At 53.5% G+C, this 15,474-nt stretch overlaps 1 protein-coding gene across 3 annotated transcripts in view; it reads right to left on the minus strand.

Annotated features, from left to right (window-relative positions):
- Window positions 1-14,920, minus strand: part of LTBP2 (latent transforming growth factor beta binding protein 2) — a 113,381-nt gene extending 98,461 nt beyond the window's left edge. For 2 of the 3 annotated variants that reach the window (XM_037984240.2, XM_037984238.2), the window contains exons 1-2: window positions 13,772-14,919; window positions 6,040-6,110 (exon numbers count right to left, since the gene is read on the minus strand). In XM_037984240.2, the coding sequence (XP_037840168.2) occupies window positions 6,040-6,110; window positions 13,772-14,265 (565 nt within the window). In that variant the 5' untranslated portion in view covers window positions 14,266-14,919. Of the gene's footprint in view, window positions 1-6,039; window positions 6,111-13,771 lie in introns of all 3 variants that reach the window. The other variant, XM_037984239.2, reaches the window with a different exon arrangement.
- Between the last annotated feature and the right edge of the window lie 554 nt (window positions 14,921-15,474).

Consider the following 15,474-nt stretch of genomic DNA (forward strand, 5'->3'; position numbering starts at 1 on the left):
CGCCATCTCCCAATTTCCTCTCCACCACTCCCTGCCAACTTTGGAGTCCCCACTGAATGGTTCATCTGGAGATGAGACTTTCCTGGCTTCTGGAAGGTGCTAACCAGTTAGTGAAGATGAAAATCCCACCCTTGCCCTGACCCCTTTTCCTAAGGCTCGTTAAGCATTTCCCATAGTAAGGTGCTGGGCTCACCGCTTTACACATATTATTACCTCACGTAAACATCTCATTCTTATAACTACACTAGGTACTACTCTTGTCCCCATCTGACATATGGAGAAACTGAGGCAGAACCATCAACAACTTGCCCAAGATCACCGTGCTAGTAAGTTATGGAGCAAGGGTTTGAACTCAGGGAGTCTGACTCTGAAGCTGGGGCTCTTAGCCACCTTGCCACAGTCTTCCACTTTGGGATGTGGTTGGCATGAATGGGGCAAACAGGCTCTCTCAGGGAAGCCAAGGAGGAGCTCAGATCAGGAGAGACAGGGTTCTTGTAGGACTGAGATGGGGACTTGGGGAAATGCCATTCCATTGCCCACGTGATACACGCAGAAAAATCCTCAGACCCATTCCAGCGTCTCCATCCCCAGGATCCCCTGAACACTGTGGGGAGTTTCTGGAAGGGTCGATAGAACTTGGGCAGCAGAAAGGGCTGTCTCAGCACAGGGCTGGGGGAGGCCATGTATTATTCAGTAGATACTTATGGACCCTTCACCTTGTACCCAGCATGCTGCCTGCTGGGGGTGGTGAGACGCAGTCCCTGCCCTCAAAATCAAGGCCAAACATGTATAGAGTGCATCGCACATGCTGGGCCTTGAACTAAACATCTGACCTAAGTGACCTCATTTGTTCCTTACAACTCTGGGAGACAGGGCCCAGTGTTGATCCCGGTTTACGGAAGAGGAAACCAAGACACAAAGACTTTAAGCAGCCTGCCCATAGCCCCTCAGCCACGTGGTGGAGCTGAGAGCTGACATTTAAATCCAGGCAGTCCAGCATGGTCTCCTGATCTAGCATTAAAATACCAGCTAAACTTAGCTTGCGCCAGGCTGTCTACACACATTTACTCATTTATCAGAAAGCACAGAGCTAAGCCCTTGCGCTCTGGAGCCAGGCTACCTGGATTCACGTCTGGGCTCTGCTGAGTCTCAGTAGCATGACTCGGACAGAAAGCCAACCTCATTTGTAAATGGGGATAAAAATCCAATGTAGCTTATAGGGTTGTTGTGAGGATTAAAAATTAACAATATGAAGTACTTAGAATCGTACCTGGCACACAGTAAGAGCTATCGAGTTCATATCATTCATCCCCAAAACCAATTCTATATATATTGTTATACCCATTTTATGGATGAGGCCCTGTGGCTAGAAAAGGGCCAGTCACTTGCCCCAGGACGCAGAGCTGGGACTCAAACATGTCTCCAGGGATCTGGTGCCAGAATCCAAAGTACATGCTCTTAATATTGTGCCTTGCTGCTGGGGGCAGGCGTGAGAGAGTAACTTTCCTGCCCCCTCCTCGACAGCTGCAGGGATTCTCTTCTCTCCTCCCCAAAGCAGCCCCAGCCCCTGTGCGTCCAGGCTGAGATAAAATGAGAAGTCTAGGGAGTATTCAAATCCCCTTCCCCAGCTGGGGTGGGGTTGGGCAGGAGCCAGTCTGGGAAGAATGGACAGTCTTCCAAAAGCTGCAACTATAAACAGGACACTGTCACTCCACACCCTCCAGTTCTTCCCCTCTGCTGGGCAGGGCCCGGCAGGCCGCAGTCAGCTGCCTCCACAAATACATAAACACATAAATCCCAAGAGAGGGAGCTGGCAAAGCCACAGAAGGAAAGGCAGATACCAAGACTGGAGGAGGATTCGGTGGCCCAGCTCTAGCCCCCGCCAAGGTGGAAGGATGGGCTGGGCTTCCAGCAATGGGCACCTGCAGAACAGGGCGGAAGGAGGGCAGGCCTGGGAGACGGACTGTTGTGTGACAGTGACCTGGGATTGATTCTGCTAGAGGGAAGAGAGGGCAACTGAGCAGGAGCCAGCACTCTCTGCGCATGGGCAGTGGGTTGGGCCCGCAGATATCTGGGAGAGACTGAGTCTCCCCGTGGTTCTGGCACTAGACTTTACCCTTGGCAGTGGCGGATGTCGGCCCCCATCTCTCACCGGCCCAGGAAAGCATCCCTTCATGTGTGAAACTGCTAGGACAGAATCATGAACATTCCCCAACATTGGCAGTCTCTGCCCCAGCCAGGAGGGCAGCTGTTGGGAGAGGAGAGGGAGGTGCAGAGCCACAGGGGTGGGGGAGAGCCAGCTGACGGGGTGTGGAGCCAAGAGCCCCCCCTTCTGCGGAGCTCTGGACGAAGCCATCCAGTGCCAACACCCCACCGCCCGCCTGCGTGGTTCTCATTAGGCTTATTAGCAGCCAAATAGCAACAAGCAAACAGCACAGGGACCAGTTAATGAGCACACAGCCCTGCTGCGGGTCAGCCAACTTCAAGCAGGAGAAGCCGTTGCCCACTGGCAACCCCCTCCAGGAGAGCTGCTGGCCTGTGTGCCTGGGTCGGGGTCGGTGACCCGGGGGCAGCAGGGTGAGAGGGACAGGGAGAGAAATACCAGGGGAGAAGGTACTGGCAGCATCCTGCCTCAGCATCCTGGCGCAGCACCCGCTGGGGCACGAGGATACCCCCACACACATGCGCTGGTACTGTAACAGTATGCAAACTCACTCAACCTTGAGTTTCTAGGGTTGAAACTCCAGTTTGGCAGAGAATAACGCTGGAACATCACTAGCAAGTTAGGAAACCGAGAACTTCCAGGGTTGGAGGGCCCAAGTGAGACCTATGCCCAGACCCCTCAGGCAGCTGGGGAGAAGCCCACCCGCTCTGAAGCCACCCGCTGCAGCTTCAGCTCAAACCTCAGCAACACTCTCCATCAGCCAATGCTGCCTCCCAGCAAAGGCTACGCTCTGTCGAACATACCAACCCTCTTCCCCACCTCCAAGTCCCAATCTCTCCTGCCCAGGCCTCCTGAGTCTTGAAAGGCCCTGCTACTCAAAGTGTGGTCCCTGGGCCAGCAGCATCAGCGTTCCTGGGAGCTGGTTAGAAACACAGAATGTCTGCCCCACCCCAGATCTGCTGAAGCAGAATCTTCTCTTTGATGTGATGCCCAGAGGACTGGAGGAACATTCAAGTTTGAGGAGGGCCCCCAAGGCAGATCTCCCTATGACTGACCCCCAACTCTGCTCAGTGATTTTTAGCCACACCTAGAATCACCTGGGATGCTGTTTGAAAAATAACAGTGCCAGACCCCAGCCCCAGCGCTTCTGCTTAGCATAAAGCCATCTGGCCACCCACATCCCTGGCTTCCCTACCCAGAGGAGTTGCTCAGAGCTGATTTTGAGTCTCAGGTTCTTTTCCAATGAGCTGTGTGGCCTTAAGCAAGTCACCACCTCTCTGAGGCTCACTTTCTTCTTCTTTAAAATTATGAGGGGCTGGGCGTGGTGGCTCACACCTGTAAGCCCAGCACTTTGGGAGGCTGAGGTGGGAGGATCACTTGAGGCCAGGAATCTGAGACCAGCATAGCCAACGTGGTAAAACCTTGTCTTTACAAACAAAACAAAACAAAAAACAAAACCCACAAAAATTAGCCAGGCATGGTGGTAGGTGCCTGTAATACGAGCTACTTAGGAGGCTGAGGCAGGAGAATCACTTGAACCTGGGAGGTGGAGGTTGCAGTGAGCCGAGATTGTGCCACTCCACTCCAGCCTGGGCAACAGAGTGAGACTCTGTTTCAAAAAATAAATTTAAAAGTAAAAAATAAAATGGTGAGGGACAAGGGTTTCTCCTCCACCGGTGCCCCTGGCCACAGAGGGCCTGACCTCTGAGAGCCCCCACGCGTCCAGGTTCCTGGAAAAGGAAAGGGTGTTCAAGCAGATCTGCTTTGTTGTTCGTTTTTGAGTTTTTGGCTCTGGTTCTGTTATCTGGAGGTCCTAGAAGGGACCGAAGATTCTGCCTGAGCTGCATCTTCAGACAGGCAGAGAGGGTCAGGGCCATGAGGCCTGGGGCAGAAGCCAAGAGCTTGGTAAACCCGCATGTCCAGCCTCGTGGAAATGGGAGCAACCCCATTGCATCCTGCATCCCGTCAAGTAGGGTGTCAGAATAACCACATTATCCTACGTTGTCATAGAACCAAATATGATGTTCCCAGATGAGGGCATCCATCGTGCTGGGAACATCATATGTTTTGTCACACACCTGGACTATTAACTGTGAAGCCCTCCTACTGAGAAGGGCCTGGGGCTGGTCCTTGAAGGAAGGGAGCTGTTGAGACTGAGGCTTTGCAGCCAGGCTTGGGACCGGCAGAGGCAGGGGCAGCCACCTGAAGGACAGTCAGGCAGAGTTCCTGGGGAGCTGATGTGGACCCAAGAGGGGCCTGTGGGAGGAAGGAGAAAGATCCAAGGGGATCCCTCAAACTCCCATATCTGCTATGGTCTGTGGGGATTCCACACTCTGGAATGCCCAGCCCCGTCCGGTGTTGGGAGGGAATGAAGCCCAGGAGATCGGAGCCCGGAGTTCTGGAGTCAGTCTGCCAAGGTCCAGCCCGAGCTCAGCACTTGCAGCAGCAGAGCTTGGCCGTCTTTCCCAAGCAACCCGAGCCTCAGCTTCCTCATCTGTAAGCCACGATGAGAAGCATACACCTACTTCATAAGATGATTGACAGGTCAAACTAAGATAATGCATGCGAAGAGCTTAGCGCAGTGTTGGGCAGTAGTACGTACTCAGTTGTTAGCTAATAGTAGCAGTAGCAGTAGCAGTGACAGCAATAGTACCATTACCTCCAGTTCACAGATGCAGAAAGTGAGGCCCAGAAATGAAGGTGAGATACCTGGCAGCAGGGTACAGGTATTAAGAAGAAGGACCCTGGAGTCAGGTTGTCTGGATTCAAATCCTAGCTCTGCATTTCCTGACCATGTGACCTTGGATAAGTTACCCAACTGTGCTTTGCGTTCCTCATCCACCCGCCACAGAGGATGTTTAAAGTGCACCCTGCACCAAGTGAGTGCTGTGAAGGTACTGGCTCCTGTTGTTGTTAATGCCCTTGATACCATCAGTGGAAGAGGCTCGGGCATGGAGGCTCTGGCTCTTCCCAACTCACTCCTCCGTTTCCACAAAATAAGATGGCTTTTCTCTGCTTCGAGCCAGACTGCCAGACATCAGAGCAATCCAAGGGCAGATGGCTCCAGGCATGGGTCAGTGAGTGTCATCTCACCATCCTGAGAGTACTGATCAGAGCCAGGGTCATCGGGACAGGGGCCAGGGCAGGGGTGGATTCTCATCCCTACCCTTGGAAATGGTGCCCTTGGAAATGTGGGATGCAGACACTCTGGGCCAAGCATGTTCTGCAGAACACCGGTGCGGACAGGCTCCTGAGACCCTGCCGGCAGTGTGAGTAGGGCCAACACAGTAGGGCAGCAGGAGGGAATGCAGGAAGCTTTGAAACTATGATAAGTGATTTCATTTGAGAAGCTGTGTCCAGCAGGAGGCATTTTTTTTTTTTTCTTTTTGGAAAGGAGACTCACTGTGTCACCCAGACTGGAGTGCAGTGGCACGATCTTGGCTCACCACAACCTCTGCCTCCCAGGTTCAAGCGATTCTCCTGCATCAGCCTCCCAAGTAGTTGGGATTACAGGCACCCAACACCCACGCACGGCTAATTTTGTATTTTCAGAAGAGACAGGGTTTTACCATCTTGACCAGGCTGGTCTTCAACTCTCAACCTCAAGTGATCCACCCACCTTGGCCTCCCAAACTGGGATTACAGGCGAGAGCCACCACTCCCAGCTCCAGCTGGAGGCATTTTTAAACCTCCTCCCTTCCACTGGATATTGCCTCCACTTTAAAGAGGGGCTGCATCTCCAGGACGCAGACTAGGAAAGACGCTTCTGCTCCAGGTTCTGGAGTCCCTAAGCTTGACCTGCCCAGGGAGTAGCGTGGGGAATGGCACTCCACGTCTGATACAGCAGAGTGTCTGCTACTGGTGGAGGCACTCACGTTTGATACAGTGGTTGGTGCTGTTTGCTGTTGTCCATCCTGGGCAGCACTGTCCCCCGCAGACATTCCTCCTGTGGGGTCACCAAAACAGAGTCAACAAAAGGATGCTCAGAGCTGGGGACTATTCACAGCCCTTCCCACAGTCCCACCTTCTACAGGAAAGGCCTGGGGGAACACGGAGAGGCTGGGAAGGCTGTCCCCATTCTACGTGCAAATCTAAGATTGAATCCTGACTGCCATTCTCTGCATGTCCCTGGGAAACCTCACTCTCTCCATCTGTACAATGGAGATAACAATAGCTGCTTAATTGGGTTGTTATGATGGTTAAATGAGGTGAGAATGTTTAACATCTAACATAAAGAAGGCAGTCCACTGGGGCAACAATGACAGTGATCCTAAAGCTAATAAACAAGCCAGTTCAGAGAGGTTCAGTGACTTGCCAATTCCACACAGCAGGTAAGTGCCCGAGCCTGATTCAAACCTGGGTTGGTCCAACTCTAAGCCACGCTCCAACTCTACATTGCCTCTCACAAAACAAACAAACAAACAAACAAACAAAACACCAAGGTCCTTGCCCTACAAATGCTGACGATCCAAGGGAAGCTGGAAGACACACATAAAACAGTCTCAAGGTCATATGAGGTGTCACCTGCCAACAAATGCACACTGAGGAGTCTCAGCCCCCAGCAGTCTGGTGCATGGGAAGGCTGAGCCCTGAGTGGACACTGAAGGAAGGGGGCTCTAGAATTCCTGCTTAAGAGGGGCTTACGAGGTGGCAAGCTGGTAGGAGGATGGGGCTGGGGATGTGGGTTAAGCTGCCTCTGCACAATTTTTATTTGAGAGGCAAACAGGAATTACTCTATAGGGAAATAGAGTTCTTCCCTCAGCTACTCTTTTTTTTTTTTTTTTTTTTTGAGTCTCTCTATATGGCCCAGGCTGGAGTGCAATGTCACAATCTTGGTTCATGGCAATCTCAGTCCTGCCACCATGCTAATTTTAAAATTATTTTTAATAGAGACAGGGTTTCACCATGTCGGCCAGGGTGGTCTCAAACTCCTGACCTCAGGTGATCCACCCACCTCAGCCTCCCAAAGTGCTGGGATTATAGGTTTGAGCTACTGTGCCCAGCCCTTCAGCTACTCCTTGATGTTGGCTCTGAGGGACCCTCATGAGACACTGATGTCCAGTGCTGGGGCACTCACTCAGTTCCCCAAACTTTGCTTCCAGGTGTTTGGTGCACTCCAGCAGCACCAGCAGTTTCCACCCAGCCCTGACTCTGCGCTAAAGACCCACATGCCTAGACCAGGGTGACTCCCTAGAAGGGCTTCTCCTGAAGACCTCTAGGGAGCGACTCCTTGGCAGGCTGGGCCCGGCTCTGGCTTCCATCCTTATCACCAGAAATCGTCACTGGGCGCTGGAACTGGAGGGTGAGAGGGGAGGGAGAAGTACAGAGGCTGGACAGGCGCAGGACAGAGCAGGGCGGCCGCTCCTGTGATCTCTGCGGCCAGCATGGCGACATCTGGTCCCACTTAGGAGTTTGTTTGACATTTGAGTGGACCCCAAAGCTTATGTGGTTTTTGGAGTCTTATGAAGAATTCAAAATAAATTCCTGCAGCTTGAAAAAGCAGAGGCCCATTCCTGGCCCTTTGGCCCAAAGTTGTGGGGCATTGCCTCCCTCCCAGGGAGCTCCCAGAATGTCCCACCAGCCAAGAGTTGTGCCACTCGGGCCACCTCAAAACCTCTCTGGGCGACCACTTTTAGCAGCTTCCTGGCTGCATCAGGGCCTATGTCACTGGGGTCAGGGAAAGGGCTGCTTGTCAGACCCAGAGTTTCTGGGGGTGTGCCCCAGTGGAAGGGGAAGCTACATACCCACTTGTATGTCACTACTCCTTGTGGTGGTGACAAGACCTCTCGTGGGGCTAGGAGGGCTCTGAGAGGAAACAGATACTGTGCTCTGGGAATTTTCTAAGAACTAGGGCCTGTGGGAACCCAGACAGCACGGACGCAGGAGCCTGCCTGGCTGGGAGGTCATGGCATGGAGCCCAGCCCAAGGAGGCCCCCTGAGCCAGCTGTCACCCCAGCTGCCCTCAGGATGGCTTTGCAGCTGACTGTGGGAGCGCAGGGGCCAGCCCTGCTTTGCCTGCAGAGTAGGCCCTAAGGGATATACGGCCACAGGGAGGATTGGCCAGAATCAAAGGCTGCCAGGCAGAGAGGCCAGGCTGGGGCTGGAAGGGCACTCAGGAGAGATTCAGGTCCCCAAGGAGACACTCTGAGGATCCCTACAGGCCAATATTAAAGTCTTGGGTGCAGGCCCAGGGAGGTAACCAGCTGGGAATTGTCAGTTCAGTGGGCTCTGGCTAGCAGAGAGAGCAAATGAGCCTGAACAGCTGGGATATACAATTCAATCGCTCTGGCTCCCTAGAAGGTACCTCTCAGAGATCATCTGAGTTCAGTCTTCCAGTTGACACCACTCAGTACACATTAGTCCAGTATCCAGCATCACTGTAGAGGACACATCTGGCTAGCAGTCTGGGAGAGCTGCTATTCCACCTGGGCCAAATCTGATCACACTAGTCCTTTGTTAAAAACCTCCCACAGCTCTCCACCGGCCTCTACAAGGTCACCTGGCACCCACGTGCCTACTTGCCTGTGCAGTCTAATTGCCCCCATCACCCCCACCTTGTATCCACAACCATCCACAGCCAAGGCTTTGCTCTTCCAAGGATGCAAGGTTTGTTGCTCCCCAGTTGCCTGATGGATTTCACTTTCATGCCTTTGCCTGGGCTGCTCTCTCTGCCTAGAATGCCTTCCCTCTCTGATCTACTGATGGAAATCCTTTGCATACTCCAAGACTTCCAGATCAGATACTACCTTCTTTGTATAAAACCTCCCCTGGGCCAGGCAAGGTGGGTCACAGCTGTAATCCCAGCACTTTAGGAGTCTGAGGCGGGTGGACCATGAGGTCAGGAAATTGAGACCATCCTGGCCAACATGGTGAAACCCTGTCTCTACCAAAAATTAGCTGGGTGCGGTGGCGCACACCTGTAGTCCCAGCTACTCAGAAGGCTGAGGCAGAAGAATCGCTTGAACCCAGGAGGAGGAGGTTGCAGTGAGCTGAGATTGTGCCACTGCACTACACTTTGGCCACAGAGCAAGACTCCGTCTCAAAAAACTCACAAAACAAACAAACAAACAAACAAAAAAACCCACCTCCTCTGACATCATCTACCCAGCCTTCCCTCATTCTCCATCTGCATCTGCTAGGATCATTTAGTACTGCCTGTTTCAGGTCATTGGTTGTATCTCCGTCTTGGGTATCTCGAGATCTCTTTCTTATTTCTCCTTGTGCCTCTAGAGTCTAACACAGTACCCAACACGTGGTATACAATTGATACTTCTTTGTTTCATTTAATCTGGAGTTTTACAAAAAGTGGGATGAGCCACACTGAGGGTAGGAAAGGCATTTTAGGTTTACAGATCACAACATTCAACAATGAGTTACATGGTGAGAAAGCGATTCTCTTTTCGGTGATCCTTCTAACCTAATTGTCAGTGAAAAAGGCCAGGTCCTCCCCTCAACACATGCTAGTCCCCCTTTCCAACAGAAAGAACTTGCCACAGAGTTGAGCTTCCTAAGATAATGAATGATGTCTGACTAGAACTTAAGAACATTTTGTTTTCATTTCAATTTTCCTACAATTACCTTCTCTTTATAACAAGTGGTACTGCTTTCAACTTATGATAATGATACAAAGTTTCCTTTCAGTTATGAATTTATTGACGGAGAAAAATGAGTCAAGCACTGTCTGTAATAGCAAAAAAATGTAATTCAACTAAATGTCCAAAAACAGGAGGATGAATAAACTGTGGTAATATTCAGACAAAGGAATAATATACAGCAGTAAAAATGAATAAACTTGGGCTAATTATATTAATATGGTTACATCTCAAAAATCTAATGAGGAGGGGAAAACAAATTGCAGAAGAATAATGAAATATGGTATCACTTATCTAAGTTTAAAATATGCAAAACAACATTGTATATTTTGTGGATACATGTATCTATAGTAATATTGTAAAAACATCTATTGGAATTAATTAAATTCAGGGTAGTGGTTAACTCTGGGGAGGGAAGGAGGCAAATTTAGAGAGGAACTTTCAACTAAAAAACTGGAATCAGGCCGGGCGCGGTGGCTCAAGCCTGTAATCCCAGCACTTTGGGAGGCCGAGACGGGCGGATCACGAGGTCAGGAGATCGAGACCATCCTGGTTAACATGGTGAAACCCCGTCTCTACTAAAAAATACAAAAAACTAGCCGGGCGAGGTGGCGGGCGCCTGTAGTCCCAGCTACTCGGGAGGCTGAGGCAGGAGAATGGCGTGAACCCGGGAGGCGGAGCTTGCAGTGAGCTGAGATCCGGCCACTGCACTCCAGCCTGGGCGACAGAGGGAGACTCCGTCTCAAAAAAAAAAAAAAAAAAAAAAAAGAAAAAAAAACTGGAATCAAAATATGCCAAAATATTAAGGTTTGATAAAACTAGACTATAAGTTACATTATTTTCAATACCCTTTAGTGCATTTGTAAAACTTCATAATATACTTTAAAACAGATAAAACACAAAATCCTGTCATTTAACAGAATATAAAGTTAAGGAAAAATAATAACAGAACAAGAGGGAAAGGTAGAGAAAAATATTATACAGGTGGTATACTGTGAGGTTGGTTCAAGAAACCCTGTAGAGGCCGGGGTGGTGGCTCACACCTGTAATCCCAGCACTTTGGGAGGCCAAGGTGGATGTAGTGCTTAAGGTCAGGAGTTTGAGACTAGCCTGGCCAACATGGCGAAACCCCATCTCTACTAAAAATACAAAAAATTAGCCAGGTGTGGTGGCACGCACCCATAATCCCAGTTACTCGGGAAGGTGAGGCACGAGAATCGCTTGAGCTTCGGGCATGGAGGTTGCGGTGAACCGAAATCATGCCGTTGCACTCCAGCCTGGGTGACAGGGCAAGAGACTCCATCTCAAAAAAAAAAAAAAGAAAAAAGAAAAGAAAAGAAAAGAAAAAGAAACCCTGTAGACTGTAAATTTCATTAGTGTAGGGACAGTGTCCACTCTGGTCACTGCTGTATCCTAGATACCTAGCATCAAGCCTGGCACAAACTTAATAAATCTTTATTATGTGCAATAAATCCTCACTACATTGAAAGTTCCATGAGGACAGAGTCTGCCTGTCTTGGTCACTGTTATATCCTCAGGATCCAGTATAGGGCCTGGGTATAGATGTCCTTCCAAAATATTTGTTGAATAAATGAGGAAGCTCCAGTAGTAGTTATGCAGTTCCAAGATTCACCAGCAGGTGGCACTTGGTCCCTGGCTGTCTGCAGCTCACAAGGCAATGAATGGCCAGCCTGATCAGCCTGACTAGAAGCCGTTAACCAGAATGGAGCAGGGTGGAGGAAGAGAATAAACAAGATGACCACTCAGGTCCTCCCCACCTGACATGGAGTGGCTGACTGGAGTGTCAGGGAACCCACTCTCTATTAAAGCTGAAGAAGACAATCTGGGGGAGGAGCCTGACGTGCGTCATGTGATGTGTGCACCTGTGTACAGCAGGTGGCACCCAGCCCACGTCTTCACATGCCTGTTCACATGCACCAGCCTTGTTGTGGTGACAATTTGCTTTGCTCATCACCACATCATTTCATGACTTCTAATAGTGCACCCTCCAGTCCCCACGCTCCACTTCCTCACCTTCCCCCGCACCTCACCTGCACCTGAATGCCTGCAGTACAAGCTCCTCCCTGCTCCAGCCCAAGCTATGTCTCTAGGTTCCCCTACACCAGAGCTGCAGTGCTACCCCTGGGCCAGTGCCAACAGTAAAAAGCCCTTGTCCTTGGGCAGTGCTACACCTGCATGCCACCCTCACCTTCAGGCCTCCCTCCTGCCACCTCCCCTCTGCTTCCCCACATGCTGCCCACAGAGTCCCAGGGACCCCAGGTCACAGGTCCCATCTACTCAGTTCTTCCGCTACAGCTGCCCCACTGCTTTGCACTTAACAGGAACCTTCCAGTACTAGAAAGCATCTGTTCATTTCTTCAACGTGATATTAAGTAATTGGGTTGCTCTCTCAGCAGGAACAATGCCTTGGACTCTGGACCTCCATCCCCTTTCCCATGCTCTACATGCAGGATCCTTAGAAGCATGCATTCACTTGCACAGATCAGGAAAGGAAAACGCTGAAACACAGCAGGTGCTTTCCACTAATACTTGTTGAATGATCCTATGCGTAAGCGACTTGGCAGTGCATGGATCTACTCTCCGCCTGCTTGAAGCTGGGCCTTCCACGGGCGGCAGGGAGTTCATCCACTCATTCAACAGATACCTAGAGAATACCAACTGGTGCAGGCACTATTCTGGGCACAAGAGACACAGAAATGGACACAATGGAGTCCCTGTTTGCATAGAGCTTGCATTAGTGTGGGCTGGGAGGCCAGGCCATAAACACATAAATAGGAATAGAATATATCAGATAGAATAAGTACTATGAAAAAACATAAAGCAGGGTGAAGGGAGAAAGAGGATGGGGCAAGCGTGGCCAAAGGCCACTCTGAGCATAAATCTGAAAGAGAGCATGAATCCTGCTGAAATATGAGAAGAGCGCTCCAGCCAAGGAAAACAGAGAGCGCCAAGGGTGTGAAGCGCAAGGTCCTTGGAGTAGGACTCGGAGTACAAGCGTCTTTCATGCTATTCCCTAGGGCTAAACCCAACTGGCAAATCGGGCCCAGGCAAAGAGAGGCTGCCAAAGCCCTTCCCATACTTCTCGATGGTGGCCCCGCCCAGCCCCTCACTGTCCAGGGCTCAGTGCCCTCCATTCCAGAGGCACCTGTCATACCCCAGCAAGGTGGAGAGCACCCGCAGCCATGATAATCCGATTGGGGACGGGGATTGCTGGGGCGTCTTCTCACTCTGCGACGGCGCCCGCAGCGGGCCGGGGGTGGTGCCCAGGGGGAGCAAAAAAGTAAATTGCAGTGTTGTCGGGTGGCTTAGCCCTGCAACGCGCGCAAATTGTGCTTACACCTAGAGGCACGAGAGCACACTGATCCAATTCTCCACGTGCCCACTGTGTCGCAGCCTCATCGGGACACGCTTCCCGCCCAAAGTGCCCAGAGCTCACGCCCACGCCCGCATCCAGCCCTCAGCCTGCGCAGGCCGACCCACGCCCCAGTCCACACACTTGTCCCGACGCACCAGCTTCGCTGCCAGCTCCCTTCCCGGAGACGCATCTACTTTCTCGCCATGGGGCCCCCGACACCTCCGCCCACCCGCGCCCTGAGCCGGCTCAACCTCCCCTGGGCCTCAAGAGCCTGGAGCGCCCACCCCACTGCCCTCTCCCCGCTGCCTCTCGGATCCCGGCAGCGCTGCAAGCGTCTACAAGAGCTCGTTAGTTGCAGGCAGGAAGAGCGCGGGCGAGTGGAGAGGCGCCTTGCGAAAGGATTTAACGTCGGGGCTCCGAGCGAGTTGCTAAGAAAGGATTAGGATGAGGATCTATCTCTTGGAAAGCGGATCAAATCTTCCAGTCCCGACTTTGGAACCTCGGGGCTGTTTCCCGAAGTACTAAAGACAGAGGGACGAGGGCATGAGTCCGGCGCCCTTTCCTCTCGCCTGCACGCCCCTCCACAAATGAGCCCTGGCTTCCCTCTGCACCCCCCAAACTTCCCTCTCCCGTGCTCACCCCGTGAGCCGCCCTCGCGGCGGGGTTGGGGGCGCAGCCCCGGACCGCCGTGGGATCCCCAGGCGTGGGAGAGCCAGCGCGGCCCGTGCCCGGGGTGCCGGCTGCTGCTGGCCCAGGGGAGTACTTCTCCGGGTCTGCACAGGTGGTTGGACACGCCGCGACTGCTGCGCGCGGGACGGCCTCCTGGCCTCCGTCTCGGTGGGCCTCCTGGGGATTCCCCAGCCCAGCTGGGCCCGCTCCACGGGCGGCAAGTCCGCGACAGACGCGTCCTGCTCCCGGAACAGACTGTACACTTTGGCTGCAGCCGCTGCCGGGTAGCTGCCCCCAGGACGCCGCAGTCGATTCGCGTCTCCGCCAGCCGGCTCGTATCTCCCTACGGGGTCCCTTTGGGCATGACCCGCGCCCACGAAGAGAGCCAGGGTGAGCGGCAAGAAGCCTCTCCAGGGGTTCCACAGGGCGCGCCCCGGGCTGCGGGCTTTGGTCCGCGGCCTCATGGCGCGGGGGCGGCTGGAGAGTGGAGCGCGCGGGCACCGCGAAGAGCTTTGTGGTCGGCGCGCTGGACGCCCGCGGGCTGTTCTCCGGGCCCCGCCCGGCGGCCGGCTTCTCTGAGTTTAGGGGGCCCTGAAGCGGCCGACTGGGGGCCCGGTTCTCCGCGGAGCGAGGGCTGCGCGCCCCAAGCCTCGAGTCCGCGCTCCTACTCCAGCTGGGCTCTCACTGCTGCCGCACCTTCGCGCCTGCTTCCCGTGCCTGCAGCCGTCTGAAGGGGACCCGGACGGTTTTATTTTTGGAAACCTCCCCCGGCTTTTTCGTCTCTTTTATCCACACCAGGCCCCCTCCTCGGAGGGACAGCTCAGCCCCCTCATTACGGGAGAGGGAGCGAGAAATTCCAGCAACACCCACTTTGGCACTGGGAAGCGAGCGGGCGGCGAGCGGGCGGCGAGGGGGATTAACCCGTGCGGAGCAGGGGGCGGCGCGGGGCTGACCCGGGCGCTGGTCGGGCAGATGGCGCCTGCCACGACCAGGACACCGGGCCGCCTTTCTCCAGCCCTGAGCAAGTTCGAACTGCCTATCTGCCCCGAATCGTTCTCCCGCGCCTCGCCTCAGGGACCGTCTTTCGATAGGGTGACCCAGGCTGCAGCCTCGCAGATCTGCAGGAGGCCGGGAGGGGCGCCGAGGTCCGCGTAATGGAACAGGGCCGCCGGCCCCTCCGCTTGCGCCCTGGCCGCTGGGGGCGCCCTCCGCAGGGCCGGACGGAGTGGGGGTGGCGCGGGGCGCGGCGCGCGGGGCGCAGGGAGGTCCCGGGCGCGCCCCCTGGCGGAGCTGGCGGCCCCGGCGCTCCGTGGCTGCAGAGCCCTGGCGCCGCCGCCGCCTTCGCTCTGGATCTCAATGCCCTCCAGTGGCATGAGGGTCACGCCTAGGCCTGGCGTGGTGATGGCTGCTGCTAGAAGAGGGGTCCTCTTTTTCTTTTTCTTTTCTTTCTTTCTTTCTTTTTTTTTTTTTTGAGATGGAGTTTCGCTCTTGTTGCCCAGGCTGGAGTGCAATGGCGCGATCGCGGCTCCCCACAACCTCCGCCTCCCGGATTCAAGCGATTCTCCTGCCTCAGCCTCCCAAGTAGCTGGGATTACAGGCATGCGCCACCAAGCCTAACTAATTTTGTATTATTATTATTTTTTAGTACAGACGGGGTTTCCCCATCTTGGTCA

The sequence above is a fragment of the Chlorocebus sabaeus genome, chromosome 24, assembly GCF_047675955.1.
Source record: "Chlorocebus sabaeus isolate Y175 chromosome 24, mChlSab1.0.hap1, whole genome shotgun sequence".
Taxonomy (NCBI): Eukaryota; Metazoa; Chordata; class Mammalia; order Primates; family Cercopithecidae; genus Chlorocebus; species Chlorocebus sabaeus.